This window comes from Daucus carota, chromosome 1, assembly GCF_001625215.2.
Source record: "Daucus carota subsp. sativus chromosome 1, DH1 v3.0, whole genome shotgun sequence".
In the NCBI taxonomy this organism is placed as follows: domain Eukaryota; kingdom Viridiplantae; phylum Streptophyta; class Magnoliopsida; order Apiales; family Apiaceae; genus Daucus; species Daucus carota.
This window is the reverse complement of record NC_030381.2, coordinates 31,662,679-31,690,505: the sequence shown is the minus strand read 5'-3', so window position 1 is coordinate 31,690,505 and position 27,827 is coordinate 31,662,679. Positions and strand designations below refer to the sequence as shown.

The 27,827-nt window shown below is 35.9% G+C and overlaps 1 protein-coding gene across 1 annotated transcript; it reads right to left on the bottom strand.

Annotated features, from left to right (window-relative positions):
- Nucleotides 1-8,214: 8,214 nt before the first annotated feature.
- Nucleotides 8,215-12,005, bottom strand: LOC108194584 (putative F-box/FBD/LRR-repeat protein At4g03220). The gene is made up of 4 exons (XM_017361547.2): nt 11,791-12,005; nt 10,069-11,210; nt 9,754-9,921; nt 8,215-9,046 (listed from the first exon to the last, which is right to left on the bottom strand). The coding sequence occupies exons 2-4, from the start codon at nt 11,191-11,193 to the stop codon at nt 8,474-8,476; spliced, it is 1,866 nt and encodes a 621-aa protein (XP_017217036.2). The 5' UTR covers nt 11,194-11,210; nt 11,791-12,005; the 3' UTR covers nt 8,215-8,473.
- Between the last annotated feature and the right edge of the window lie 15,822 nt (nt 12,006-27,827).

The following is a 27,827-nucleotide window of genomic DNA, read 5'->3' as shown; positions in this document are numbered from 1 at the left end:
TAGCAAATAAATAAAAGAGAAGTCCTTACAAATAAATCATCTAAACTTTCTCTTATAAAAACCATTAAAAAGATTTGTTAACCATAATCAAAGGAGTTAGAGAGAGAAATTGAGAGAGAAGCAAGAAGAAGAAAGAAGCAAATAAGGAGAGAGAGGAAAAGAGATAGAAAAACAAAAAGGAAATTAGAAGTTACGAATCGAAGTTAAAATCCCTAATTTTTCACAATTACATCATGAAACTACAAGTATTATTTTCTTGATCTATTATCTGCGTAAAAGACACTACGACAAACTTGATCCTCACTAATCTCAATGGCATGATAAAATTCTCAATTCCTTGCTTGTCTCTCAACAAATTTCTTAATCATAGCCATACATTCTTCAATTTTTTAGTAGTTTACAAAACTTGGTAGTTAATGCAAGTAACATTATGAATATATCTAAAGTTAAGTCTAGAAAACCTTTACCCATAAAAAATTACATAGCACACCATAAATATTATTAGGTATAAGCTCTTTACAATGATAACATGGGTTTGAGTGATCCGAAATACATAGGGATACTAATAGTATGTTTTGATAATTATTATAAAAGGTATGTCTCATGGCCACAAAATATGTGAAGGATTTTTGGGTATTAACCTCGTATGGTATGGATTCTGAGTTGAGTTATATTTCAGAATTGGATTCTAATTGAAGTTAGGTATTTTTGAATTAGATTTTTATTTAGTTATGTGTTTGTTATGTGTGATCAAGATGTAGATTTAGGTATCGCTCGAGAACGAATGCTTGAGTATTGTTACGCTTGAGTATCCAAGTTCGATTGTTTGTATTATTGATAACGGTTTTGATTAATAATACAAGTTGGTACGTGAGTTTTTCGCGTCATATATCTTTGTGTGGAGCCTTGCATTATAAGTTGAATCTCGATTTTTTTAACATCAGAAATTCAGATAATTATACCCGTACCTTGAGAATTACTCTCTTAATTCTTGTAAATTAACTTTTTAGCACATTGATTAAAGTACATTGACTATTTTTAATTTTTTTTTCTGAATAAAAATATCACATCAATACTTTTATTCACAGAAGAAATATTCGAAATAATATTAATAGTTATGTGGTCAAAGTATCTTAAAATATGTATTAATAAAAATCAAAAAATAAATGCTTAAGAAAGGAGGAGTATTACTAGCTTATAAAATTATCAATTCTATAAAGTAAAACCAATAGTAAAAATATAACATTGCAAATTCAAATAATTAAGAGTAAATGAAAAGGACAAGGCTAAAGTAAAAACTATGTGGAAAAATTATCACAACTTGACTCTTCAAGGGAATGTCATGTTTTCCCAGCTCATCTTCAATTTAAACCGAAAAAACAAATTAGAAATTATTATTCTCTCGTGAACCGAAAAACTTAGTAGAAAATAGAATGACCATTCCTTTAGTATTTACAACCACTTATTAATAACCTACAAAAAATGTGTACCTATTCCATGCCATATTTTGAAAGGCTTAGTGCTCGTGTACCCTCAATGTTTGGAGATGTGTACCGATGTGGCCTCAATGTTTTAATTCGGCCGATTTAACCCTCCAAATATCCGATAGTGTTCCTATCAACCCTCATACCGGGATGAAGAAAAAAAAACGGTATATAAGAGAGGGTAAATTTGACAATTACTATTGAAGATAAAATTTGCTCATTTTTTTTAACCCCTAAAGAGATGTTTCTTTTAAGCGTTAAAGATTACATTAGAATATCTTAGATGTTTCCTTTAACCCTTAAAAGTTAAAATATTGAGGCCGTATCGGTACACATCCCCAAATATTGAGGATTAAAAGGGCATTAAGCCATCTTGAAAACTAAAACATGTAAATTTAATGATCCATTTTCTAAGAAGAATAATGCTAGGTCTACAGAAAGGATACAAAAAAATGCACAGAATGACGTGGATTTCCACTATTCTGTCTGACCTGATTTCCACTACCCTCAGACCTTTCCTTTTAGTGTTGCGCTGCTATGTTTTCTTTATGTTTTAAATTTTGAGTCTCAATGTCTACAGCTATCTTTGTTATACACATATATTATATATTTAATCATCTTTTTTATTAAGTAAATTTAATCATCTTTTTAACAACTTTTTATATGAACAAATATATTTATATTATATTTTTGATATCTATCCTTTTATTTCTATCATCCAATATATATATTATATATATTATTATCTTTATAATTTGAAATTTGTCTTCCTTGTATTAGATAATTTATTGACTATACTTTGGTACGGGATTTATTTATTTTATATTCCAAAAATTTTAAGTATCTATTTTATCATTCATACTTTAACTTTAAATTTAAATTTGTTGTCAAGATTCACATATGGATAATAAAACAAATACTTGAAATTTTATGTAATATAAAATAAACAAGTTCGTACAATATATATATAAATATATTATTTAATTGAGAGAAGAAAAGACATCAAATACAAAATAAACACACGCGCGCCCACACGCACATATATATATTTTTAAATTAAAAGTTGTCAAAAAAATTGTATAAAAAATGTTTATATAAAAAAGTTGTTGAGAAAATGATTAAATATATAACTTATGTGTATAAAAAGATAGTCGTAACTTTAAGACTAAAAACTAAAGAGGAAGGGAAAAAAGCAGAGTACAAAGCTCAAAACAAGCAGAGTACAAAATTAAACAAGAGTATAAAATTAAACAAAAAACTGGCAAAGTACCAATGATGATAGTGAAATCCACGTCTCTCAACAAAAAAAAGACAGAGAGTACATGTTAGTGGAATCCACGTCATTTTGTGCATTTTTCTGTATCAGATTATGTGGACGTACGTATTTTGATGCCCGACACGCGGTGCGGGAAGGGTAAAATTTGTAATTTCATAAGTCCCGATCTACTCTTCTTTCGTGGAGGCTCCTTCTTTCCGGCCCTTTCTCTTTGATTGATGAATTGACGTTTCGTTGACTGCCGATGCGTATATATTGTATATTTGTCTCTGTAAACTACTGGACTGTAGGGATGGCAACGGGTTGGATCGGTTCGGATATTTGAGATATCCAAATCCAAATCCAAATTATTTTTAAAATCCAAATCCAAATCCAAATCCAATCGGGTTTCACATATCAAATCCAAATCCAAATCCACGGGTTTCGGATCGGGTTCGGGTTTGTTCGGGTTTATCCAAAACCTGAATTATGAAATTTATATAGTATTGTAAAAATATTATTTTTGATTTTTTCGCCCTTAAATTTCATTATATTTAAAACTAAACTACTTTAATAATAAAGTATTACATATTAATAAAATCTTGAACCATATTTAATAATTTCTAAACACAAATCTTCACTATATGGAGTATGAAATTTTAAAGTAACTCATTAGTTAAACAAAAAAACTCGCTGTAACCCAAAAATATACACATTCACACTCTACCTATATATATATATATAAACAAAATTTAGTAGATTTAAAATTGAAAAAAAATATATTAGTATACATATACATATACTTATACATATATATTTGGATTTTTTTTCGGGTTTCGGGTTTGGATCGGGTTCGGATTTCGGGTCGGGTTTCGATACGGAATACCTAATATCCAAATCCAAATCCAAACTCGTTCGGGTCTAATAATCAAATCCAAATCCAAATCCAAATCCAAAATATCAGGTTCGGTAAGATCCATTCGGGTCGAAACGGTCGGGTATCCATTCGGATCGGTTTTTTCTGCCATCCCTACTGGACTGTATATATTTGCTATTGGACCTGGACTCCTCTGATTAATAAGTAAGACCGCTGCTCATATTTTGCACTCAACTTATTTATTTATTTTTTTTTTCTTTTAGTTCTGTTAATTTAAAATGATAATTTAGTACTATTTTTTGTTTATTAAATGAAATAATATAAATATTTAACGCTTGAAATTGGATATAATTTAAAGCTTTAATCTTAGTAAATATGAGATAATTGCATATATACACTAAATGAGGATAAGTCCACTATATGTCTATATATATAAAATATGCATATATAAAAATATATTTTTAATATTTTATTATTTGCCGTATCCCGCCGCACCCGTATTCTCATTTTTGAAAATTTGCCGAATTCCCGTATCCCCGCACCACGCACTCTCCGCACCCGCACTCGTGTCCCAGATCTATAGTATATAAAACCATACTGTCTGTAAAATCATCTTTTGCCTGGGTGACTATAAGATAACTAAGAACTAGGAAGTAAATCGCCGCCAATACAGTGAAGAGAAGGGCCATAATCCATGGTTCCAAAAGCCTTGTGAATCTCTGTCATCTTCTCAGGACGAAGAGTCTGCATATCATGAACGTGAGAGAATATTGCATGAAGCTCATTAATTAAGGAGTTTGAATATTGGAATTCTTCCACATAGTTCAGACGTCTGACCAGCCAACTTATGTCAAATCCCCATCACCGCAAGTCAGTAAATAATTCCCTGTACAGCTGTACTCGGTGATCATGGCCGCAGTGACATCAGCTACTGCGGTGTTCCGTGTTCATATACGAAGTCACTGTGGTGCAAAACACATTCAAAATCATAGTCTGAATCATAATTCATTAAATTATATATTTGGTGTTCTTCAGAGTATCTGGCCATGGGTATTCTTTTGTAATCCGCTCAAGTAGGCTTACAAACTCTGACTTAACCTCATGACCCCTCTAAAGCCTAAAACCACTGGTTTCCCATGAAGAGCTTGCTTGAGCATTGTCTGCTCTGGCAACAGATTCTCGAGGCAAAGCATTCCGAGCTGGCAGCGAAACCAAAGCTGATTGGGGATTGAAATGACACTGAAATAAATACCGAAGCCTGCAGGTGAATAAACACACATTCATATCATATGCTTCATAGTTACAATAAATCTTTGGCCAGAATTAATTAGCAACAAATCAGCCTTTGTACACAACACTATATTAACTGAAGTCCTGCACAAATAACGTCACTAATCTACAAGGGTTCTGAAGAAGAAAGCAGAATATTCACTCTTTTCTTTTTCTTTTACTCGTCGCCATATGAGAGAAAATATTGATAAACTGATTTGGAATTAACCCATAAAAGCAAATAATTAAGAGGATGTTAAAGGAAAAGGTATGTTCTTGAAGATAGCTACATACAATCCATATGGAACTATTTTAATTACGCCTGCCTAAATAAAAGGTTTTGTGAAACCAATATCCTAAAATAGGTTGATTATCTCTTAGAAAAAATACAGTGCAGGGGCATTACAAATATTAATACGAAACTGAAGGAATACTGAACCACTAGGTCAAAATGAGACATATATTAGGCTTACTATTTATGAAGAGAGCATCATAATCAGCCGTCAAGGATACAATATTGCTACATTTTAACCAGGGCAAACGTGTATACACAAAGGTGATGTTGCTTAAAAAGGCAATGAACTTAGCTATTAAAAAAACATAATGAACCCGGTTAGGGTTTAATGAAATAATAAGCTTGCTGCCATAATACAGCCACCACCCATAAATCGATATCATCTAAGTTTTTACCCTATTAGACTAACTAACGCTTCACTAGTATAGCCTTTCCCAAAGTATTATCACTTTAAATTTTAAATAGTCCAGTACTCAACAAAGAATATAACATAATCATAGCCACATTTTAAAATTGGATAAAAGAGATCTGCATAGCCAAATTACTAAGCAAGATAGCACTTACGTGTCCTAGTGCCATAAGAGACTAAACTAGTCATAGGTTGAATAGTAAAACTTAAAATTACATTGATCAGTAAGTGAGAACAAGAAAAAAAGATATATATAGCCTTACTATTAAGTAACAATGCTGGCTTTTGGAGAACCACCAACCAGGTAACCTTTCAATGCATCAGATAGACTTGATTGCTGATATCCTTTCGGTAGCTTTAAAAACTTTAAGTTATAAAATGGAGATGGAAAACGTGCCAGAAAGTCAGAGACTGCAATAAGTGCCTAGGAAATAAAAATTAAAATTGATCAGAACATAGCGATCAGCATATACAACTAATTCAACTGCCAAATATCAAATAAATAAATAAGGACATATTCATTATATACTTGCAAAAATAAATCATCAACGTACCTCAACGGTGTCCAAGTCGAGAGTGAGAATTTTGGCATTGCCCAATCCTGGAAACATATATATAAACCGGTGATAGTACTGTTTTAGGTACTCCAACGGAGACTTACTTTTGTGTTTAAAGAAACCCCTTAGTTTGATATTAACATTCTCTAGCTTGGAAAGTCCACACATAACAGGAAAGATACCAACAGAACTGAAACTAAGAAGATTTGGTGCCATAACCACAAAGGTAGTAGTCATGCTGCTGGACCTGAGTTCCAATTAAGTTCAACAATTCGGGACAAGATATAAAGCACTGTTGCTTATTTTTCCTCCGAAATGATAAAGCAAGACTCTGAAGTCTGACAAGAACAGGGAAAAGCTCATTCATATTCGCAGAAAATACTACATCATCCAACTCTAGACTGATCAAAGCTGGCAAATGCCAAACTATTTCTGGCATATCGCACCTTCCCAGGCAGAGAACTCTTAAAGTGGGTAAACGAAAAGAATCCGGCAAATAGCAATGATCTAGAGACAGGGTTTCCAACGCGGGCAAACATGTGAAAAATGACATCCACAATTTGTGGCTATGATCAGCGCATATCAAATGTAGATTTTGTTAAAACAGGGAAGTTCCAACAATCTGACCTAGACACTCCGGCAGATCCAGGTCTCATGGTCAATTTAAGTTCCTTCAACCAAGTAGGATTGAAAATCGACAATGGAAAAATATGACAGAAATCAACATGCAAATCATGAACTCTGCAGGAAATTGCATACTGCACATAATTTTCAACTAAATCCGGACCAATCGCCTTTTCCACATTGAGTTCCAAATTTAGTATGTGAGACTCATGGTTCCGATTTGTGAAAACCTAGTCAACAAACCTCGAAATTGTCTATGAGGCGATGGTACGATGCTAACAAAAACAATTGTATGTTAGCTTCCCAGTCACACAACACTATATGAACTCTTGTTTGAGCTTCTCGTAAACAACGCAACAAATAAAACACTTGTATCATTACAACAACGGTTTCTCAGAGTATTGTCTGAAGTTTCTTCACACATGGGCACTAAAAACACTTGTCTATCGTGCATCATTACACAATACCACTGTCAAGATACCGTTATTGGATTAAATTTACTAGACAGTAGTTTTTTAACCGTTTTAGGTCGTAGGTATTAAACAATAGTTTTTCAGTTTTTCGATGACGAAAATAAAGTGTTGTGTCTTTGTTTTGGCCAATACTTTTTTCTGTGACCGTTGTCTGACTAGTGTTGTGTGATGTTGTTTTTGTTGTAGTGTTAACCACGGCCTAAATAACCATATATATAAAAGTTTCATCTTTTTCATCCGCCAATAAAACACACCCAAATAGGATAGATGGTATATATATGGTGGTTTACAACAATAAATGGAGCAAAAGGCAATGAAAAATTATTTGTTTTATATGTACCATCAAACACAATTACATCATGAAACTACAAGTATGATTTTCTTGTCAATCATCAGTCCAAAAAACACCGGGACAAAACTTAGGCAAGTGACAATAGGAATATATCTAAAGTTAACTTTAGAAACCCTCTACCGGCAAAAAGTTACATACTACACAACGAATATAATATCGAAAATTCAGATGACAATACTAAGATAAGTTGAGAATTACTCCCATAGTTCTTGCATATAGCTTTTTGGCACGTTTATTAAAGTGCATTGAATATATAGTTAAAAATATTATTTTTATTTATTTTTTTGAATAAAAATATTACATCAATATTTTCATTCACAAAAAGAAAAGTTCGAAATAATATTAATAGTTATATGGTCAAAACACCTTAATATGTGTGCTAAAAACAATCAAAAAAACAAATACTTAAAAACCGAGGAGTATTAGATTATAAGTAATCAATTTTATAAAATAAAATCAATAGAAAAATATAACATTGCAATTCAAATGATTAAAAGTAAATAAAAAGCACAAGCTTCAACTTTCAAGTATAAATGATCCACAAAAATTAACACAGCCTGAATCTTTAAAGGAATGTCATGTTTTCCCCCTCACCTCCAATTTAATTTTGCACGGGCACTTTAGAAAACAAACTAAAAATTATATATTATTTTTTCATAAACAGAAAAAACTTATGGCGAAAATTGAAGGACCATTCCTTCGGTGTTCACAACCACCCATTAATAACCTACAAAAAATGTAGTTTCTTTGTATGTATTTTATGACATTTTGAAAACTAAAACATTTAAATTCAGATAATCCATTTTCTGAGAAACTAATGCACCACTCTTAAACTACTGTATCTGTAAAATCATCTTGCCTTGGTGACCATAAGAAAACTAGGAACTAGGAAGTAAGTTGTCGCCAATAAAGTGAAGAGAAAGGCCAGCATCCATGGTTCCAAAAGCCTTGTGAATCTCTGTCATCTTCTCAGGAGAAAGAGTCTGCATATCATGAACACGAGAAAAAATTGCACGAAGCTCATTAATTAAGGGTTTTGAATTTCGGAGTTCTTCCACATAGTTCAGACGTCTGACCAGCCAACTTATGTCAAATCCCCATCTCTGCAAGTCGGAAAATAGTGCCCTGTACTCGGTGATCATGGCAGCAGTGACATCAGCTACTGCAGTGTTCATATACGAGGTCACTGTTGTGCAAAACACATTCAACATCATAGTCTGAATGACATTGACTTTGGCAGTGATGTGCTTCAGAGTATCTGGGTACTCTTTTGTAATCCGCTCAAGTAGGCTTACATACACTGACTTAACCTCATGACCCCTCCAAAGCCTAAAACCACTGGTTTCCCTTGAAGAGCTTGCTTGAGCATTGCCTGCTCTGGCAACAGGTTCTCGAAGCAAAGCTTTCCAACCTGGCAGCGAAACCAAATCCGATTCGGGATTGAAATGATACTGAAATAAATACCAAACCCAGGTGAATAAACATTCATATTATATGTTTCATAGTTACAATAAATCTTGGGCCAGAATTAATTAGCGACAAATCAGTCTTTGTACATAACACTTTATTAACTGAAGTCCTGCACAAATAACATTACTAATTTACAAGGGTTTTGGAGACGAAAGCAGAATATTCACTCTTTTCTCTTTCTTTTACTCTTGGCCATATAAATATTAAAAGGTATGTTAATGAAAATATCTACATACAATCCATATGGAAATGTCAAAACTCAAGACAGAGTGAAAATCAATGAAGCCGAAAACTATTGATATTACGCCTGCCTAAATAAAAGGTTTCTGCCAATAACATCCATAAATATTAATCATAGTCACATTTTATAATTTAATCATAGCCAAATTATTAAGCCAGATAGCACTTACGTTTCCTACTGCCATAAGGGTAAACTATTCAAAGGTTGAATAGTAAAACTTAAAATTACATTGCTCGGGATTTCAATTAGTTAAACTTTTCGGATATAACAGATTCTTTGGAAATAAAACGGCACATATATATAGACAAAAAACAGCACAACAATAAACTACATTAAATTAAAAAAAGATATATAGCCTTACTATTAGGTAACATGAATTTTATGCGCCTACAGAGGTAAAACAAGAAAATTACTGATATATAAAGTGATACATCAGCCTTTGCTTACCTGTGTCAGTCCTGTTACAATGCTGGCTTCTGGAGAACCACCAAGCAGGTAACCTTTCAATGCACCAGATAGACTTGATAGCTGATATCCTTTCGGTAGCTTTAAGAACTTTAAGTTATAAAATGGAGATGGAAAACGTGCTAGAAAGTCAGAGACTGCAATAAGTGCCTAGGAAATAACAATTAAAATTGATCAGAACATAGCAATCAGCGAATAGAACTAATTCAACTGCCAAATATCAAATAAAATCATCGGTCCTAAAGATAAATAAGGACATGATGATTATATACTTGCAAAAATAAATCATCAACGTACCTCAACGGTGTCTAAGTCAAGAGTGAGAATTTTTGCATTACCCAATCCTGGAAACATAAATATAAACCTGTGATAGTACTGTTTTAGCGACTCCAACGGAAACTTACTTTTGTGTTTAAAGCAACCCCTTAGTTTGATATTAACGTTCTCTAACTTGGAAACTCCACACATTACAGGAAAGATACCAAGAGAACTGAAACTACGAAGATTTGGTGCCATAACCACAATGTTACCGGTAAGAGAACTTGTAGTAGTCATGCTGCTGGACCTGAGTTCCAAGTTCAACAATTCAGGACAAGATATAATAAAGCACTGTTGCTTATTTTTCCTCCGAAATGATAAAGCAAGACTCTGAAGTCTGACAAGAACAGAGAGAAGCTCATTCATATTCGCAGAAAATACTACATCATCCAACTCTAGACTACTCAAAGCTGGCAAATGCCAAACTATTTCCGGCATATCGCACCTTGCCAGGCAGAGAACTCTTAAAGTGGGTAAACGGAAAGAATCCGGCAAATAGCAATGATCAAGACACAGGGTTTCCAATGCGGGCAAGCAAGTGAAAAGTGACATGGACAATTTGTGACTATGATGAGCGCATATCAAATGAAGATTTGTTAAAACAGGCAAACTCCAACAATCTGACCTAAGAACTCCCTCAGATCCAGGTCTCATGGTCAATTTAAGTTCCTTCAACCAAGTGGAAGTGAAAATCGACAATGAATAAGTATGACACAAATCAACATGCAAGTCATGGACACTGTGGGAAATTGCACTCTGCACATAATTTTCAACTAAATCCGGACCAATCACCTTTTTCACATTGAGTTCCAAATTTAGTATCTGAGATTCATCGTTCCGATTTGTGAAAACCTTGTCAACAAACCTCGAAAATTGAGCTTCTTTCCTGTTAAAATATTTTCCATACCCATCAAATTTAAGAAAAGGAAGAGTTTTCCAGACCAGCTCCCACCTCTTTGATAAAACGCTTGTCTGAACCGCAGTTCTTGTATCGACATTCGACAAAATCTTGTGTATCAAATCATTCGACAGGCTACTGATTCTATCTTCACCTTGTACACTTCCATTACCAGTCCTCATTTTCTTCCTGATCCTGAATTCCATCCGCACATCTAGTTAACCTGAACACAACATAAATCACTGAGAAAAACCCCGAAGATAACTTTTTAATTCCTTTACCCCTAATGATTCAATTTTAAGCTATTTTACATCTGACTCAAAATTGACCCATTTATAAATCCAACAGCACAATTTGCTGAGACAACATCCGAATATAATATTCTTAATCCCTTACGACAGTAGTTCAATTTTAAGATACTTTATCTTTGACATAAAATTGACCCATTTTTATAAACGAAATGTCCGCAAAACCCCGACACTGTATAAATAAATATTCGATAAACCAATAACATTTTCTATAAATGAATAAAGTTAACCGCCCCCAATCATATCAATTAGTAACATAACACAACATCAAACGTTATCAAATTTCAGCACGTTAACAGAGAAAAATCACACGATTAAATAGAGATAAAATCGGGGATTACCACAAAGATAGCATTCTTAATCCTTTACCCCTAGTAATTCAGTTTTAAGCTATCGATTAGTGACAGAACACAAACAAACAGTAAAAATTATTAAATCTCAGCACGTTAACAAAGAAAAAGCACATGATTAAATAGAGATGATATCGGGGATTACCAGAAAGATAGCTAGGAGAGGTGTGAATAGAGAGAATCGAAGCAATTCGAAGGGATGGGACGAAGAGAGAGTGAAGAGAGAGGAGGGTTTATATAGAGATGTTATACGACGAGCAAGAGACGCGACTTTTGGGTTTTGAAAATTACACTCAGCTTGCTTTTTTAAATTACGAACCAAAGTGTAGTTTAGGCGGAAAGTATGACCTCGTTCGCGACTTTTTCTCTCATGGCCCATGGATTTGGGATTTCCAGAGTTGGGCCTCTTTTGTCCATTATGGCAATTGTGATGTGAATGGTTATTTAAGTTTTTTTTCTTTTTCAGGGAGATTACTTGTCTATACAAGTTTGATTGTGCATGTGAAATAAAAGATGAACTAAATGAAAGATATAGTGAATTAGTGAAAATACAATTAACATAATATAATTGTGCGGTCACGTTCCGTGGTTTGAAAATATTGAGAACGTACATTATTATTCTATTACAGAATAATATAACATCAAAAAAAAAAAAAAATAGCGGCAAAACAATTGTTCAGTGCATTTTTTGAAAAGTACAAAACAACTGTTCTCATTATTCTCTCAACCAAACTGTTCTCGTATTAATCATGGCCATATAATTGTATATAGTTATTAAATGTTTGAATAAAATGAATTATAGCAATATAATTGTTTATTGTTTACTTGAATGAGGTAATCTAGTGAACTGAAGTGATATTCGATGAATCGAAATTTGATACTCTCTAGGTTTTGATGATGACACTAACAGCAAGATAATAACATGGAACTGATATGTGAAAGCATGCTATCAAAGGTTGTTTATGCGTACTAACAGTATTTCAGGATGTTAGCATGATTATAGCTGTCAGCAAGCTTACAGGAATATTTACAAGCTATCAGCAGGCTAACAGCGTGAACAGAGAATCAATCGGATAAAGATCAAAGTCTATTTTCAAGGAGATTTAATAGGAAACGACTTTGTAAGGATTCTAATATTTGTATATATCTTATATAAATATTAGAGCTCAGTTTTATAAAGAGTTTCATTCAAAAACGTTTTCCTAACAAATAGGAGATTTTATTTCAAATCGATCTTATCTTTAACAAACTCCTATTTAGTTTCAAACGGGTTTTATTTTAAATACTTTACTGAGATGATTTCAAACGTGACTTATTCTTTACTCAGTAAACATATATCATCCAAACGTTCATCATTCAATTCAAATTTAAACGTGAGGTTGTTACCAAGATCGTTGGGAAATTTGTTGGATTATGACCGTTGGTATGATGTATATAAATTTGTGTGTGCTTTCATTTTCGGTAGAGAACAAGGAGAACACACCAAGCTTTCTGAAATACAACTCTTTACATTGCTAAATCTTTTATTGAGCTCTAGTACTTATATTTGCATATATATCTATATTGAGAGTTCATAGTTTCGGTTGTATTACACTTATTCATTGTATTGTTCAAGGTGTAATGTTTTGTTGCTGTGTATCCAGCTTGTGAAACAAGGGAACAAGGGAACTAGTTAGCTAGAAGAGTATACTTGGGAAGTATAGGTCTTGGTAGGCTTTTGGTTCGTGGTTCAGGGGTTTCAGCAGGCTGATAACAGGAACAAGGGAGAAAGGGAGTTATATTATTGAATCTTGTAATCGTTGATATTATTGATTAATAATATAATCTCTTACCAGTTGGTAGGGGACCAGGACGTAGACCATTAGGGTTAGGGGTCGAACCTGGCTAAAATTCTTGGTGTTGCTAGCATACTGCTTTACATTATCTGCATTGCATTTATCTTGTTAGCAGGCTAACTGTTTACTCTGAAAATTAACAGTAGGCTGTCATTGACAGATTAATTATTTGGTAACTTTTAAAAATCGGGTATATTAGCCATAACACCTATTCACCCCCCCTCTAGGTGTGAAATTTCAATTGGTATCAGAGCTGTGTTTGTACTAATACTTCTGTAACAGGAATAGTATCGATCGATATGGCTGATAACTTTCAGGGAAAGTCCGATTTTAGAGCTCCTCTCCTCACGGGTTCTGACAACTACAATTGGTGGAAAGGCCAAATGGAGGCTCATCTGTCCAGAGATCCCCTAATGCAAAGAGTGGTGCAAAGAGGTCCGTATGAATATCTTGATAAAGATGACAAAGTCAAGGACGTTGATGTTCTCACAGCGGACGAGCTATCAAAGGTTGCTGCCAATGGAAAAGCAAGGAGTACACTTATCAATGGGCTGAATCAAGCTGAATATGACAAGGTCTCATCTCTCAAAACAGCAAAGGAGATTTGGGATGCATTGGAGACATATCACGAAGGCTCACAGGCGTTAAAGAAGGTCAAGCTTGGAAAGCTTATGAAAGAATTTGGAAGCTTCGCTATCAAAAAGGGAGAATCCATTCGAGAAAGCCAAGCTAGATTCCAAGTCACTCTCAACAGTCTTGAAAGACTTGGCAAAAAGATTCCTCAATCGGAAATCAACATGAATATTCTTAATGCAGCTCCATTCGAATATGGTGCCAAGGTCACAGCATTGGAATCAGCTCTCAACATTGATACTATGGACCACCTGGCTATATTTGCTGAGTTGGAACAATTTGAAGCTAAGATTGAAGCTAACAGCTCAGAAAGCAGCAAGCTGCCAACAGAGAAAATGAAGAATCTTGCACTCCACTCTACTGCCAGCAGGCTGGAATCAGATGAGGAAACAGAATCAGATGAGGATCTAGCTCTTATGTCCAGAAAAATCAAGAGAATGATCGAAAAGAAGAATAAGATGAAAAGAGAAAAGGGCAAAGCTTTTGGTGCAAAGAAAGATCCAAAAGATGATGCATGTTTCGAATGTGGCAAGAAAGGACATTTCAAAAGGGATTGCTACAAGCTGAAAAACAAGTCTAAGCCGTCTAAACAGCAAGCTGATTACAAGAACAAAAAGAAATCAAAGGCACTTCTCACATGGAGTGATGATGAAGATGAATCAGCTTCTGATGTCTCAAGTGATGAGATGGTTAACTTGGCTCTTGTTGGTCTCGATGGTTCAATAGAGACAACTGATTCAGATTCAGAGACTAATAGTGAGGTTTGTCTCGTGTCTAAAGTAAAGCCAAATCAATGGATATTGGATAGTGGATGCACTAGGCACATGAGTGGAGACAAATCTCAGTTTCTAAGCTTGAAGATGAAGAAGGGTGGACGTGTCACAATTGGTGATAGTAAAACTCTTCCTATTCTTGGCAAAGGAACTATAGGTAATAGTATCATTTCTATTAACAAGGTACAATATGTCAAAGGTCTTACTTATAACTTGCTTAGTATAAGTCAGTTATTTGATGATGGTCATATTGTCAACTTTGGTAAGGATGAATGTACTATACTTGTTGGTGCTAACAAAACTCCTCTAGTTGCAAAACGAGAAGGAAATATATATGTTTTGAACTTTGAAGAACAGGAGGCAGGTGTTTGTTTAGCAGCTGTGGATAATAATCCAGAAATTTGGCATAGAAGGCTTGGACATGCTCATATGGATCATCTCAGCAAGCTGTCAGCAAAGAAGCTTGTTCGAGGACTACCAAAGCTTAAGTATGTCAAGATGGAGACATGTTCTTCTTGTCAATTGGGAAAGCAAACAAGGACTCCACATAAGGCAAAGAAAATGGTATCTACTTCTAAACCTTTAGAGCTTCTTCACTTGGATCTTTTTGGTCCCGAAGCTTATAAGAGTATTGGAGGTAAACAATATGCCTTTGTTATTGTTGATGATTATTCTAGATTCACTTGGGTGTTATTCTTGCGTATTAAAGATTGTGCTTTTAGTGAATTTGAGAAACTAATCAAGTTGCTTGAGAACAAGCTAGATACAAGACTTGTAGGTATTCGAAGTGATCATGGTGGGGAATTCCAAAAAGACTTCATTACTTATTGTGAAGAAAGAGGAATCTCTCATGAGTTCTCAGCACCTCGTACACCTCAGCAAAATGGAGTTGTAGAGCGTAAGAACAGGTCCTTACAAGAAACAGCTAGGACATTGCTGCAGGAGAGCAAGCTGCCAAGAAGTTTCTGGGCAGAAGCTGTCAACACAGCATGCTATGTTCTTAACAGAGTGCTTATCAGGCCAATTCTCAACAAAACTCCTTATGAATTGCTAAGGAAAAAGAAGCCTAACATCAGCTACTTCAAAGTTTTTGGATCTAAGTGCTTCGTACTCAAAACCATTGATAGGGATGGTAAATTCGATTCTAAATCTTATGAAGCTATATTTTTGGGTTATTCTTTAACAAGTCGTGCTTATAGAGTGTATAATCTTGCTAAACATACTGTTGAAGAGTCTATTGATGTTTCATTTCAAGAGTCTACTGATGATCTTGCAAGGAATGAGGAAGAATGTGCAGGTACAGGTTCTAGCAGCAAGCTGACAGTGAAGGAAACTGGAAATCAGCAAGCTGACAAGTCAACTGCCACAACTTCAGAAGGCAATAAAGCTACTGAATCCACTCCATCTCTTGAAGAAACTTTGGATAAGATGTCAAAGCTCACATTGGATGAATCCAGAGGTCAAACTTCATCAGCAAGTCAAAATGTTGTTGATCAGACTCCTCCTAGGCAGACTACAAGGAATGAAGAGGTCATAGCTCAACATAATCTACCAAAGTCAACTAGAACAGTGAAGAATCATCCTCCTCAGTTGATCATTGGAGATAAATCAGCTGGAATCAAGACAAGGAAAGCTCAAGCCAACATTTGTGCTTATGCTGCCTTCATAGCTCAAGAGGAACCAAAGAATGTTCAAGAAGCTTTACAAGATGAAAATTGGATCATGGCAATGCAAGAAGAACTCAACCAATTCGAAAGATGTGATGTTTGGGAACTTGTAGATCCACCAGAGGATGCTTCAATTGTTGGAACCAAATGGGTATTCAAGAATAAAGTTGATGAATTTGGTACAATCACTCGGAACAAAGCTAGACTTGTTGCACAAGGATACAATCAACAAGAAGGGATTGATTTTGATCAAACTTATGCTCCTGTTGCACGATTGGAATCTATTAGGATGCTATTGTCATTTGCATGCTACAAGAAGTTCAAGCTACATCAAATGGACGTCAAAAGTGCATTCTTAAATGGATATCTAAAGGAAGAAGTCTATGTCAAGCAACCACCAGGATTCGAGGATGAAAAATATCCTAACCGTGTCTACAAGCTCAAGAAGGCACTTTATGGATTAAGGCAAGCACCTCGGTCATGGTATGAAAGGTTAAGTGAATTTTTGATCAAAAATGGTTTCATTAGAGGTAAAATTGATCCTACTTTGTTTACCATTATTAAAGGTCAAGATATATTAGTTGTTCAAATATATGTGGATGATATTATATTTGGATCTACTAATGATTCTTTGTGTAAGTGGTTTTCAAAGTGCATGCATAGTGAGTTTGACATGAGCATGATGGGAGAGCTCAATTATTTCTTGGGGCTCCAAATTAAGCAAACTCCAGAAGGAATTTATGTGCATCAATCCAAGTATATCAAGAATCTACTCAAAAGATTTGGATATGAGAATATCAAGGCGAAATCAACACCGATGAGCGTTGTCAGCAAGCTGATGTTCGGTGAAATCTACACGCAAGCGCACGTGATCACAAGTAATATATTAAGTTCGATCCCACAGAGACTGGTGAATTAAGAATACGCACCTATGCAACAATGTATGATCAATTATCACTGCTAAGTCAATTAACAAGGATGGTTTCTTTTATACTAATAACTAAAATTACTAATCAAATTCAGAATAGGAAAACACATGGGATTCTAACTTCATTATCGAATTCATCTAGAATTGAAATTACTGATTAACATGCGACTGTTGATCCTAATCAGACAACACGAAAGTAATACATGCCAACTCTCGTTGCACACGTATCATACCAATCAAAATCCGCAATTAAGACAGAAATCTCATAGACACCAACAAAGCTCAGACCCTATATCTCTATAGCGGTAGTGTAAGCAGAGAGGTTTAAATAGCAAGTCATCTATCGTGATTACATAGGGTGATAAAAATAGTTCAAGTCTACCACAAATTATGTTTCATTCACATAATCCTATGTTTACATGGCATAGTTCTAAATTCAATCATCCACTCTCGCTTCAGAAAGAATTAACAAACAACTTAGAAGTTAGCTACACTCCTAAGAAGAATAAGCACGGCTCATGCAAAGAAATCAACGTACGTCACACAATCAAGTAATTAATATTCGATACTAGATTACATCGATAAATCCATTAGAATCCCATGAAGGCGGTTAGTTCATAATCGAACCAATCGACATCATGGGTTCTAATGAAAACATGATAGAATAAAGACAAGAATTAAATGGAATAAAAATGCTTGAATTAATAATAAAGATCACACGTTACAGAATTGATGTTCACGATCTCGCTCGAAACTGTCACTTCCTCGCGAAGAACGATCTAATACAAACTGATAATGTGCTTGAATGAATAATACTTAACTACGATATTGTTCTCTCTTCTTTTTTTTTTTTTAAAACTACTTCTCCTAGGCTAGGGTTTTACACACGAGAAATAAAAATACATTGACCAAGTCAACCGGGCCTCGACCGCTGCGAAAATCCGCTAAAAAGCTGTAAAAATCGGCCCGGGGAACTTCTGCTGGGCGCGGCCGCGCTAAACTAGCGCAGGCGCGCTAGTTGTCCCAGTGGATAGCGCGGGCGCGCTGTCAAGTAGCGCGGGCGCGCTACTGTCTGTGATGGCAGCCCCGTTTCTTCGTTTCTCGCTCGTTCTCGCGTGCATGTCCTTCCTCGCTTCTAGTACCACTTCCGTAGGTGATCACGGTTGCATTTAGCATATGCAACAAGCCCTTTAAACCCTTAGATAGCTCTAGTGGACGAGTGTGCTCTCGTGAGGGTTTGTAGAAGATATACCCACAAAATCCCAAGTCGCGGTGAATCAACAATTCTCTATTCTTGCAAATAATGCACCAAAACCAACCTAAACTGATAGAAAATCACTTCATCACCTCAACTCGTGACCTGCACAGAAAAACAATAAAAACACATCAAAAGACACTAAACACTTAAGTACAATCAACCAATTTAAGTGGAAATGAAGGCCTATAAGTGTGTATAAATACCACTTATCACACCCCCAAACTTAAACTGATGCTTGTCCTCAAGCGTCAACAACACTATACAATAATACAATGCAATGCATGAATGCAACTACGTGATGAATGAGTAAACTATGAAGTAATTGCCTTGTCAATTATAATACCTCAGATTGTGCTAATGTTCTTGAATTTCATCTCTCTCGCTACCAAGTCAATTACTCTTCTATTTACAAGTGTGGAGTGCCAGTGTGTGCAAGCATGCTCTTTTATTGAGACAAGACAAAAACTACTACTCCCACAGAATCCCAATCAAGAATCGTAAAAGTTCAAAACTAACACCCCGTCACTCAAGTCCAACTAAAAGCCAAGGTCCCAAAGAATGTCCACACCCTTCTATTTTATTCACTATTTTTTTTTTCTTTTTCTTTTCATTGGTGATTAATTGCTCGGTCTAAGGTCAGAGCGCTTCGCAGTGTAAATGCGTTACGAACACCACAAGACTTCACACACCAATTATTCACTTTATTCTAGTGGTTTATTTAACCGTGCAATGGTTGAGATCCCTAAAGATTTATGCACTAGTACCCATGTAGCGAGCGTTGGGTCAACAATCCCCCAAACCACGAAGGGCTTTAGGTTGTTAGGCACAAAGTCCCCTCAGACTTAATTACTCGAGTACTAATGAGCTCAACCTAGTTAATTCTACCACTTATTTTTTTCAGTGAATTTATTTACTACTTTTTTTTTTTTTTTTCAGAAAGGTATATCTACTCCTCAGTTCCCCCAAACTTAAGATTTACAGACCTAAGCTGAAGGGTGTTCAATTCAATCCTAGAATTCATGGAATTTCGTCTAAATCCTATCTCAAGAACATATGTGAATTACAATTTCCAACACAAGCAATTTCTAAGTACTAACCTAGCATTGCAATTGAAATTACTAATCAAGAACTACGCACATAACTCATCATAGGCAATTAACTTGGCTTAACTTCATAATTCATGCAAATGCTCGTGATACTAGCTACGACAATTACTACTAAACATGTAAAAATAATAAAAAAAAAATATGAGAAAAAAAAACGTGAGAAATAAAAACAAAATAAAATAAAAAAAAAACGTGAACTACATGAACTAACTACACATGCAATAAACTGCATAATAATATGCTCTTCCTTAGATTACCACCCCCAAACTTAAAATTTTCAATGTCCCTATTGAAAGTGATAAAAAGGCTAGAGCGCCCACATACCTACTCGGAGTCCGAGTCCTCCCCCTCCTCTGCTGGAGGTGAATCAGGTGGAGGATACTGCATCCCTGCTCCGAATACTGGCCACTGAACTGTGACCCCCTGTGCCTGGAAAGCACTGTTGGGTTTCGGGGCAACAAACGCAGCGGATAATCGACGTAAAATAAAAAAAAATCCGAAACCCTAACCCGAGGATCCATCTATAAAGAACGGCTGATCATGGAGATACGAAATAATACCTTGTTGAAGCTTTACGTTAGCGAAAGATGGAGGTCCGGAACAAGCAATCACCACGCAGCCCTCGTCTAAGGATCGCGTCTCTAAGCAGTCCACACGAACGTCTGATCGCCAAAGATCACCGGAGCCGGTACTAGCCGAATGCAGCCTCTCTCTCTCTCTCTAGCCTCTCTTGATGCAGAGCTGCTAGGGTTTTATAATAAAACGAATTTTATGTTACTTAACCCTAAAACAATACATCATTATGTATTTATAGGGAAGAGAGATAGATGGGCCAAACCCTAATCGGATTTGGGCTTCTCCAAACCTAATCCGATTTTGGTTTTAATATTAAATTCGAAATTCTAATTACTTAATTAAGACTGGCTCAATTAAATAATTTATTTCGAACTTAATCATTTAATTTAAATTCAGAATTTAAATTAAAACTCCTTTAAACGTTCAAAGTGTGTGACCCTTTAGGTTATTATTACGCTGGCAATAATTTTAATATCCAATAATAAAATTATAAACAATGAGCGGCATCTAGTAATACATCATTGCTACCCAAGTAATAATAATAATTGGTGATTCAATTAAACCTTTTGTGAATAATGTACAATGTAATATAATCCCTTTAACCTTATATTATAGATCAGACTCAAGGCATGTATTGTGTCATCCTCTTCATCGTCTAATCCGAATTTCCTTGATCAATGAGTAGACTATTAAACAAATCAATATTTGAGCACGGCCATGCATTTTATAGTCTCACTCAATCAAGAGGCCAATAATATCACTCCTAAAATAGGAGGGTTAAATCCTTTCTAGATCATTCATATTTCTCATACGATTCATAATATACCCAATGTACATTTCATCATCACCCGGTCAAAGGTAACTTTTAGTGCAACCAAAGTATATTAATTCTCATATAGAAATATAATGATATCAAGTCAGAGGATCATTACATCATTATCACAGTGAGAATTTCTAATGACACTTATTAACATGTAAAATCTCACGGTGGGTCATTCCAGTGCCATGTGTCGATACATGCACTTATGTTCTTGACTTTAGCATCACTATACCTATGATCAATGAGATGTGATCATCAGTCAACAAACATACTAGTCTTAATGCATCATTATTGTCCCTTAACAATGATACTCGACTAGGGACATTTAGGAATATTGATATTATTCTCATAATCTCATTTCTAAGTCACGTACTTAGAGATATAGAATTACATATAATATTCCAAGGACATTTATTATGCTTTCAATTTATTACGCAGTAAATAAAGACACATTAAATATTTATTCCATAATCAATATAACATAATCCATAAATGTCTACGATAGAACACAATAGTATTGTCTCTAGGACACCAATACTAACAATCTCCCACTTGTACTAGAGCCAATCTCTGATGTATCTAATACCCATGGAACTAGTATGACCTTCGTGCTTCTGCTGCGACAAAGCCTTGGTCAGTGGATCTGCAATGTTATCATCTGTATGCACTTTACATATATGTATATCCCCTCGAGTGTTAATCTCTCGGAGTAGGTGGTATCGTCTGAGTATATGCTTAGTGCGGGAATGAGATCGGGGTTCCTTAGCCTGTGAAATGGCTCCATTATTGTCACAGTACAAATCTATCGGATCTGATACTGAAGGAACCACATCAAGTCCTGTAAGAAATTTCCTGATCCAAACAGCTTCCTTGGCTGCTTCACAAGCAGCTATATACTCAGCCTCCATTGTAGAATCGGCAACCGTCTCTTGCTTTGAACTTTTCCAACTAACAGCACCTCCATTTAGACAAAATACAAAGCCAGACTGAGAGATCGAATCATCTTTGTCTGTTTGGAAACTAGCATCTGTGTAACCTTTTACAACTAGTTTCTCTTCTCCTCCATATACCAAGAATTGATCTTTAGTCCTCTTTAGGTACTTAAGAATATTCTTGACTGCCGTCCAGTGACCTTCACCTGGATTAGACTGGTATCTACTCGTCATGCTCAAGGCATACGAGACATCAGGACGAGTACATATCATTGCATACATTATGGAACCAATTGCCGAAGCATATGGAACTTTGCTCATACGGTCCTTATCATCCAATGATTTCGGACTGTTTTCTTTCGAGATCAATATCCCGTGAGACATTGGGACATATCCCCTTTTTGCCTCTTGCATCCCAAATCGATGCAATACCTTATCAATGTATGTACTCTGACTTAGGCCGATTAGTCTTCTTGATCTATCTCTATAGATCCTGATCCCTAATATATAGGTCGCATCGCCCAAGTCTTTCATCGAGAAATTTTTGCTCAACCAAGTCTTAACAGCCTGTAAAGAAGGTATGTCATTCCCCATTAGTAATATGTCATCCACATATAGCACTAGGAATGCCACATGGCTCCCACTCACTTTCTTGTAAACACAAGGCTCATCTTCATTTTGAATGAAGCCAAACTCTTTGACTGTTTCATCAAAACGAATATTCCATCTCCTTGAGGCTTACTTTAATCCGTATATAGATCGTCGCAACTTACAAACCATTTTGGGAAATCTCGGATCGACAAAACCTTCAGGTTGTGTCATATACACATCCTCTTCTAGGCTTCCATTCAAGAAGGCGGTTTTGACATCCATCTGCCAGATTTCGTAGTCATAGTAAGCAGCTATTGCAAGCAAAATCCTGATGGATTTGACCATAGCAACTGGTGAGAAGGTTTCATCATAGTCAATACCATGAATCTGTCTGAAACCTTTTGCAACTAGTCGTGCCTTATAGGTCTGAACATTTCCATCCATGTCGGTTTTCTTTTTGAAAACCCATTTACACTCAATAGGTTTAACTCCCTCGGGTAAATCAACCAAAGTCCATACTTGGTTTTCATACATGGAATCCATCTCAGATTTCATGGCATCAAGCCATCTCTTGGAATCTGGAGTGTTCTTAGCATCTTTGTAGGTTAGAGGCTCATCATTATCCATAAGCATCACATCACCAGTTTGAGTCAAGAGAAAACCATAATATCTCTCTGGCTCATGGCGAACCCTACTAGATCTACGAACAACCTGTGTTTCCGGAACAGGATTACTCTCAATATTTTGATGTACATCCTGCTCAGGTTCCTGCTCTGGTTCAATGTTATCATGTGGTTCTCGAACTTCATCGAGATCTATTATCCTCCCACTGTTTTTCTTAGAAAGCATCTCTCTTTCAAGGAACACAGCGGTTCGAGCAACAAACACTTTGTTCTCAGAAGGATTATAGAATGAATAACCTCTTGTTTCAATTGGGTATCCCACAAAATTACATTTATCAGATTTAGGTCCTAGCTTGTCAGAATTTTGACGTTTCACAAACGCCTCACATCCCCAAATTTTCATAAATAACATGCTATGACGTTTCTCAGTCCATATCTCATATGGAGTGTTCTGGACCGTTTTAGTAGGAACTCGGTTAAGTGTATAGGCAGCCGTCTCTAGGGCATAGCCCCAAAAACTAATTGGAAGATCTGCATGACTCATCATTGATCGCACCATGTCCAACAAGGTACGATTTCTCCTCTCGGAAACTCCATTCCATTGTGGTGTTCCAGGAGGAGTAAGTTGTGATACAATACCACACTCTTTTAAGAAATTCTTAAATTCTTGGCTTAAGTATTCACCTCCACGATCTGATCGTAGAGTCTTAATACTTTTGGTAGTTTGCTTTTCTACTTCAGCTTTGTACTCTTTGAACTTTTCAAAAGAATCAGATTTATTCTTCATAAGATACACATATCCATATCTACTGAAATCATCAGTAAATGTTATGAAGTAGTAAAAGCCACCTCTTGCCATAGTTCGCATTGGACCACATACATCACTATGTATTAGTTCCAATCTCTCAGTGGCCCTCTCACCTTGTCCTGTGAAAGGTGCTTTAGTCATTTTTCCAATGAGACATGGTTCACATGCTTCGTATGATTCAAAATCAAACTTATCCAAGTATCCATCCTTATGTAACTTGGAAATGCGCTTCTCATTTATATGGCCTAAACGACAGTGCCAGAGGTATGTTTTATTTGAGTCATCAGTTTTAAGTCGTTTATTATTCACATTATAGATGGGAGTATCCAAGTCAAGAACATATAAACCGTTAAATAAACGTGCAACCCCATAGGTAACATTATTCAAAGAAAAGGAACAACTATTGTTCTGAATTGAAAAAGCAAAACCTTTCTTGTCCAAACAAGAAACTGAAATAATGTTTCTGCAAATTGCAGGCACGTAAAAACAATTCTCAAGTTCTAAAATAAGCCCAGTGGGCAACGATAAATGATAAGTCCCTACAGCTATAGCATCAACTTTTGCTCCATTGCCAACTCGTAGGTCGACTTCTCCCTTTGCCAACGTCCTACTTCCCTGTAGCTCCTGCACATTCATACAAATGTGAGAACCACATCCGGTATCTAATACCCAAGATGTTGAAGTAGACAAATTGACTTCTATAACATAAATACCTGAATCAGAAGCGGCAGCAGCCTTCTTCTTCTTCAGATCCTCCAAATAAGCATGACAGTTCCTCTTCCAATGACCTGGTTTCTTGCAATAGTGACAATCACCCTCCTTCTGAACACCACCTTTTGGCTTCAAGGCCTTAGTTGGACCAGGTTTCGGATTGGCATTAGAATTAGATCCCATCTTCTTCTTGCCTTTCCATTTACCCTTTCCTTTGGCCTTCCCCTTATTCACCATCAATATGGGAGTAGGGGACGCCTTCTGAATGTTGGTCTCAGCAGTTTTCAACATTGCCAAAAATTCGGCGGGGTTCTTGTTTATCTCATTCATATTGTAATTCATTACAAACTGAGAATAGTTATTGTTTAGAGATTGCAAGATCAGATCAATTTGGTGCTCAGGACCAATCGGGGCACCCAATTTTTCAAGATAATCAATATACCCTATCATCTTCAGAACATGCGGTCCTACCGGATCACGTTCACCCTGCTTACAAGCATTCAAAGATTTGAAAGTATCAAACCTCTCCTGACGAGCCTGTCCCTCAAACATACGCTTAAGGTGCTCAATCATATCATAAGAATCCATATTCTCATGTTGTTTCTGAAGTTCAGCACTCATGGTCGCTAACATGAGACATTGAACATCCGTGTCATCATCGATATGCTTCTGATAAGCAGTATGCTGAGCACGGGTTGATCCTTCAGCGAGAGGTGTAGGGCGAGGAATATCTATGACATAGAGCTTGCGCTCTTGTTTGAGGACAATCCTCAAATTCCTTTGCCAGTCAAGGAAGTTGGTTCCTGTCAGCTTGTCCTTCTTAAGGACTGATCGTACAGAGAAGTTGTTTGAATTATTTGCCATTGGATATCTACAATATTTTCAAATGCATAAGATAAATTAGTCTACAGATGTTTATTAAATTATGTTTAAGTGATTATAAATATATATTCAAAATATATATCTCCCACTATTTTGTTCAAATCAATAGCCCTAACTATTAATTCGGAAAGCATTTCTGCAAATCTTTCTAGTGAGCCAAGATCCATATTTCATCCATGTTTTAAGTTAGCGTGGGCTAATACTCTCAAAACATGACTATTTAGGTAGACAACATTTGTCAATTATATCAAATATAACTCTTGGATAGTTTGGTGGAGCAACCCTTTGCACATATTTATGTAATAAATCTCACCAAACTCCATGCCTCTAAACCCACAATCCTATTGTGATGGTTTAGTTAAGTTAGACCCAATAATTCAATAACTAAGTACATTTACTTGTCACGTCTTCCCATGATTGATTAAAGCACTTTGCTTTGGCAAACCTACTTCTTTCAATCTAGATCTTGACGAGTATTAATCATTGGAAGGCATCTGATTAACTTAATATTTTTAATTAGGGATTTTATTAAAACGACCATGATCCTGTCATAAAGAGATCCTCAATTTTTCCTTGAATCAAATATTTCAAATCAATACTCTTTGATTGGTTGAAAACCCGACCTGAGGTGTTGGCACAACGGCTATACTTAAAAACCCCAAATCCGACGGAATCTTCCTCTCATTGAATATCGAAAATCCATAATTAATTCCGTGTTTCATAAACACGAGAATCTCATGATCGTTGTATTCCTTTTAAAAAATCTTGAGTCGTTACAGATTTTATCTTGTTTAAACAAGCATGGCATGGGTGTCGTATCGAATACATACATCTTAATCTAATTAAGCATGCATCTCTATAACTACGCATACATATCATCATCTCATGCATCATATATGTAAAGTGCAGTATGTAAACGTGCATGGTTATGGCCTTTATCCTATATGATTCTTTCAAGCTAATGAAAGAATCTAGGTCAATCTATGGTGAAGATGTATAACTATTACAAGTCTTCATGCTCCTTGATTGCCCCTCCTTGTGGATCATCCTTCAATCTTCAAGTACATTACAATGAATAATTGAATACAACCTATTCTAATGTACTTACATGAGAAAACTCGAGTTACATTCGAGATTAAAATTACAAGAATGAATATCACGACATGCAAGTCGTATTTATACAACCAAAAAAAAAAAAAAAAAAACCATTAAACTAGGGGTCCTTAAGGCCATAACCAGCACCATGCTCAAGTAAACAAACAAGAACACATAACCATACAAAGCGGGGGTCCGGGGGCGGCAGCCCCTGGGCGGGGGTCCGGGGGCGGCAGCCACCGGGCGGGGTCCGGGGGCGGCAGCCCCAGGCTGTTACCTTCTGCCACTACTGCATCATATGCAGTTTCAGAAGCATATATCATATACATGCTGATCATTCCCCAGTGACCAGATCATGTCCATACACCATCTTATTGAACAGTTTATATCATTATATAAACAACACATCATATGCAGAACATACAAATCGCATACTAATCAGTCATGGCAAATCATAATCATGCTAGTATCATCATATCACTATATTTAACATAACAGAATCATATATGATCAATATAACATGTTATAATCAACATATCTCAAAACCATATCAAGGCAGATTCATAAAACATGCATACATGCATCGAATACTGTAAACACGTAACCAAATCAGCCCCTTATAGACGTAGCTCTGATACCACTGTTGGGTTTCGGGGCAACAAACGCAGCGGATAATCGACGTAAAATAAAAAAAAATCCGAAACCCTAACCCGAGGATCCATCTATAAAGAACGGCTGATCATGGAGATACGAAATAATACCTTGTTGAAGCTTTACGTTAGCGAAAGATGGAGGTCCGGAACAAGCAATCACCACGCAGCCCTCGTCTAAGGATCGCGTCTCTAAGCAGTCCACACGAACGTCTGATCGCCAAAGATCACCGGAGCCGGTACTAGCCGAATGCAGCCTCTCTCTCTCTCTCTAGCCTCTCTTGATGCAGAGCT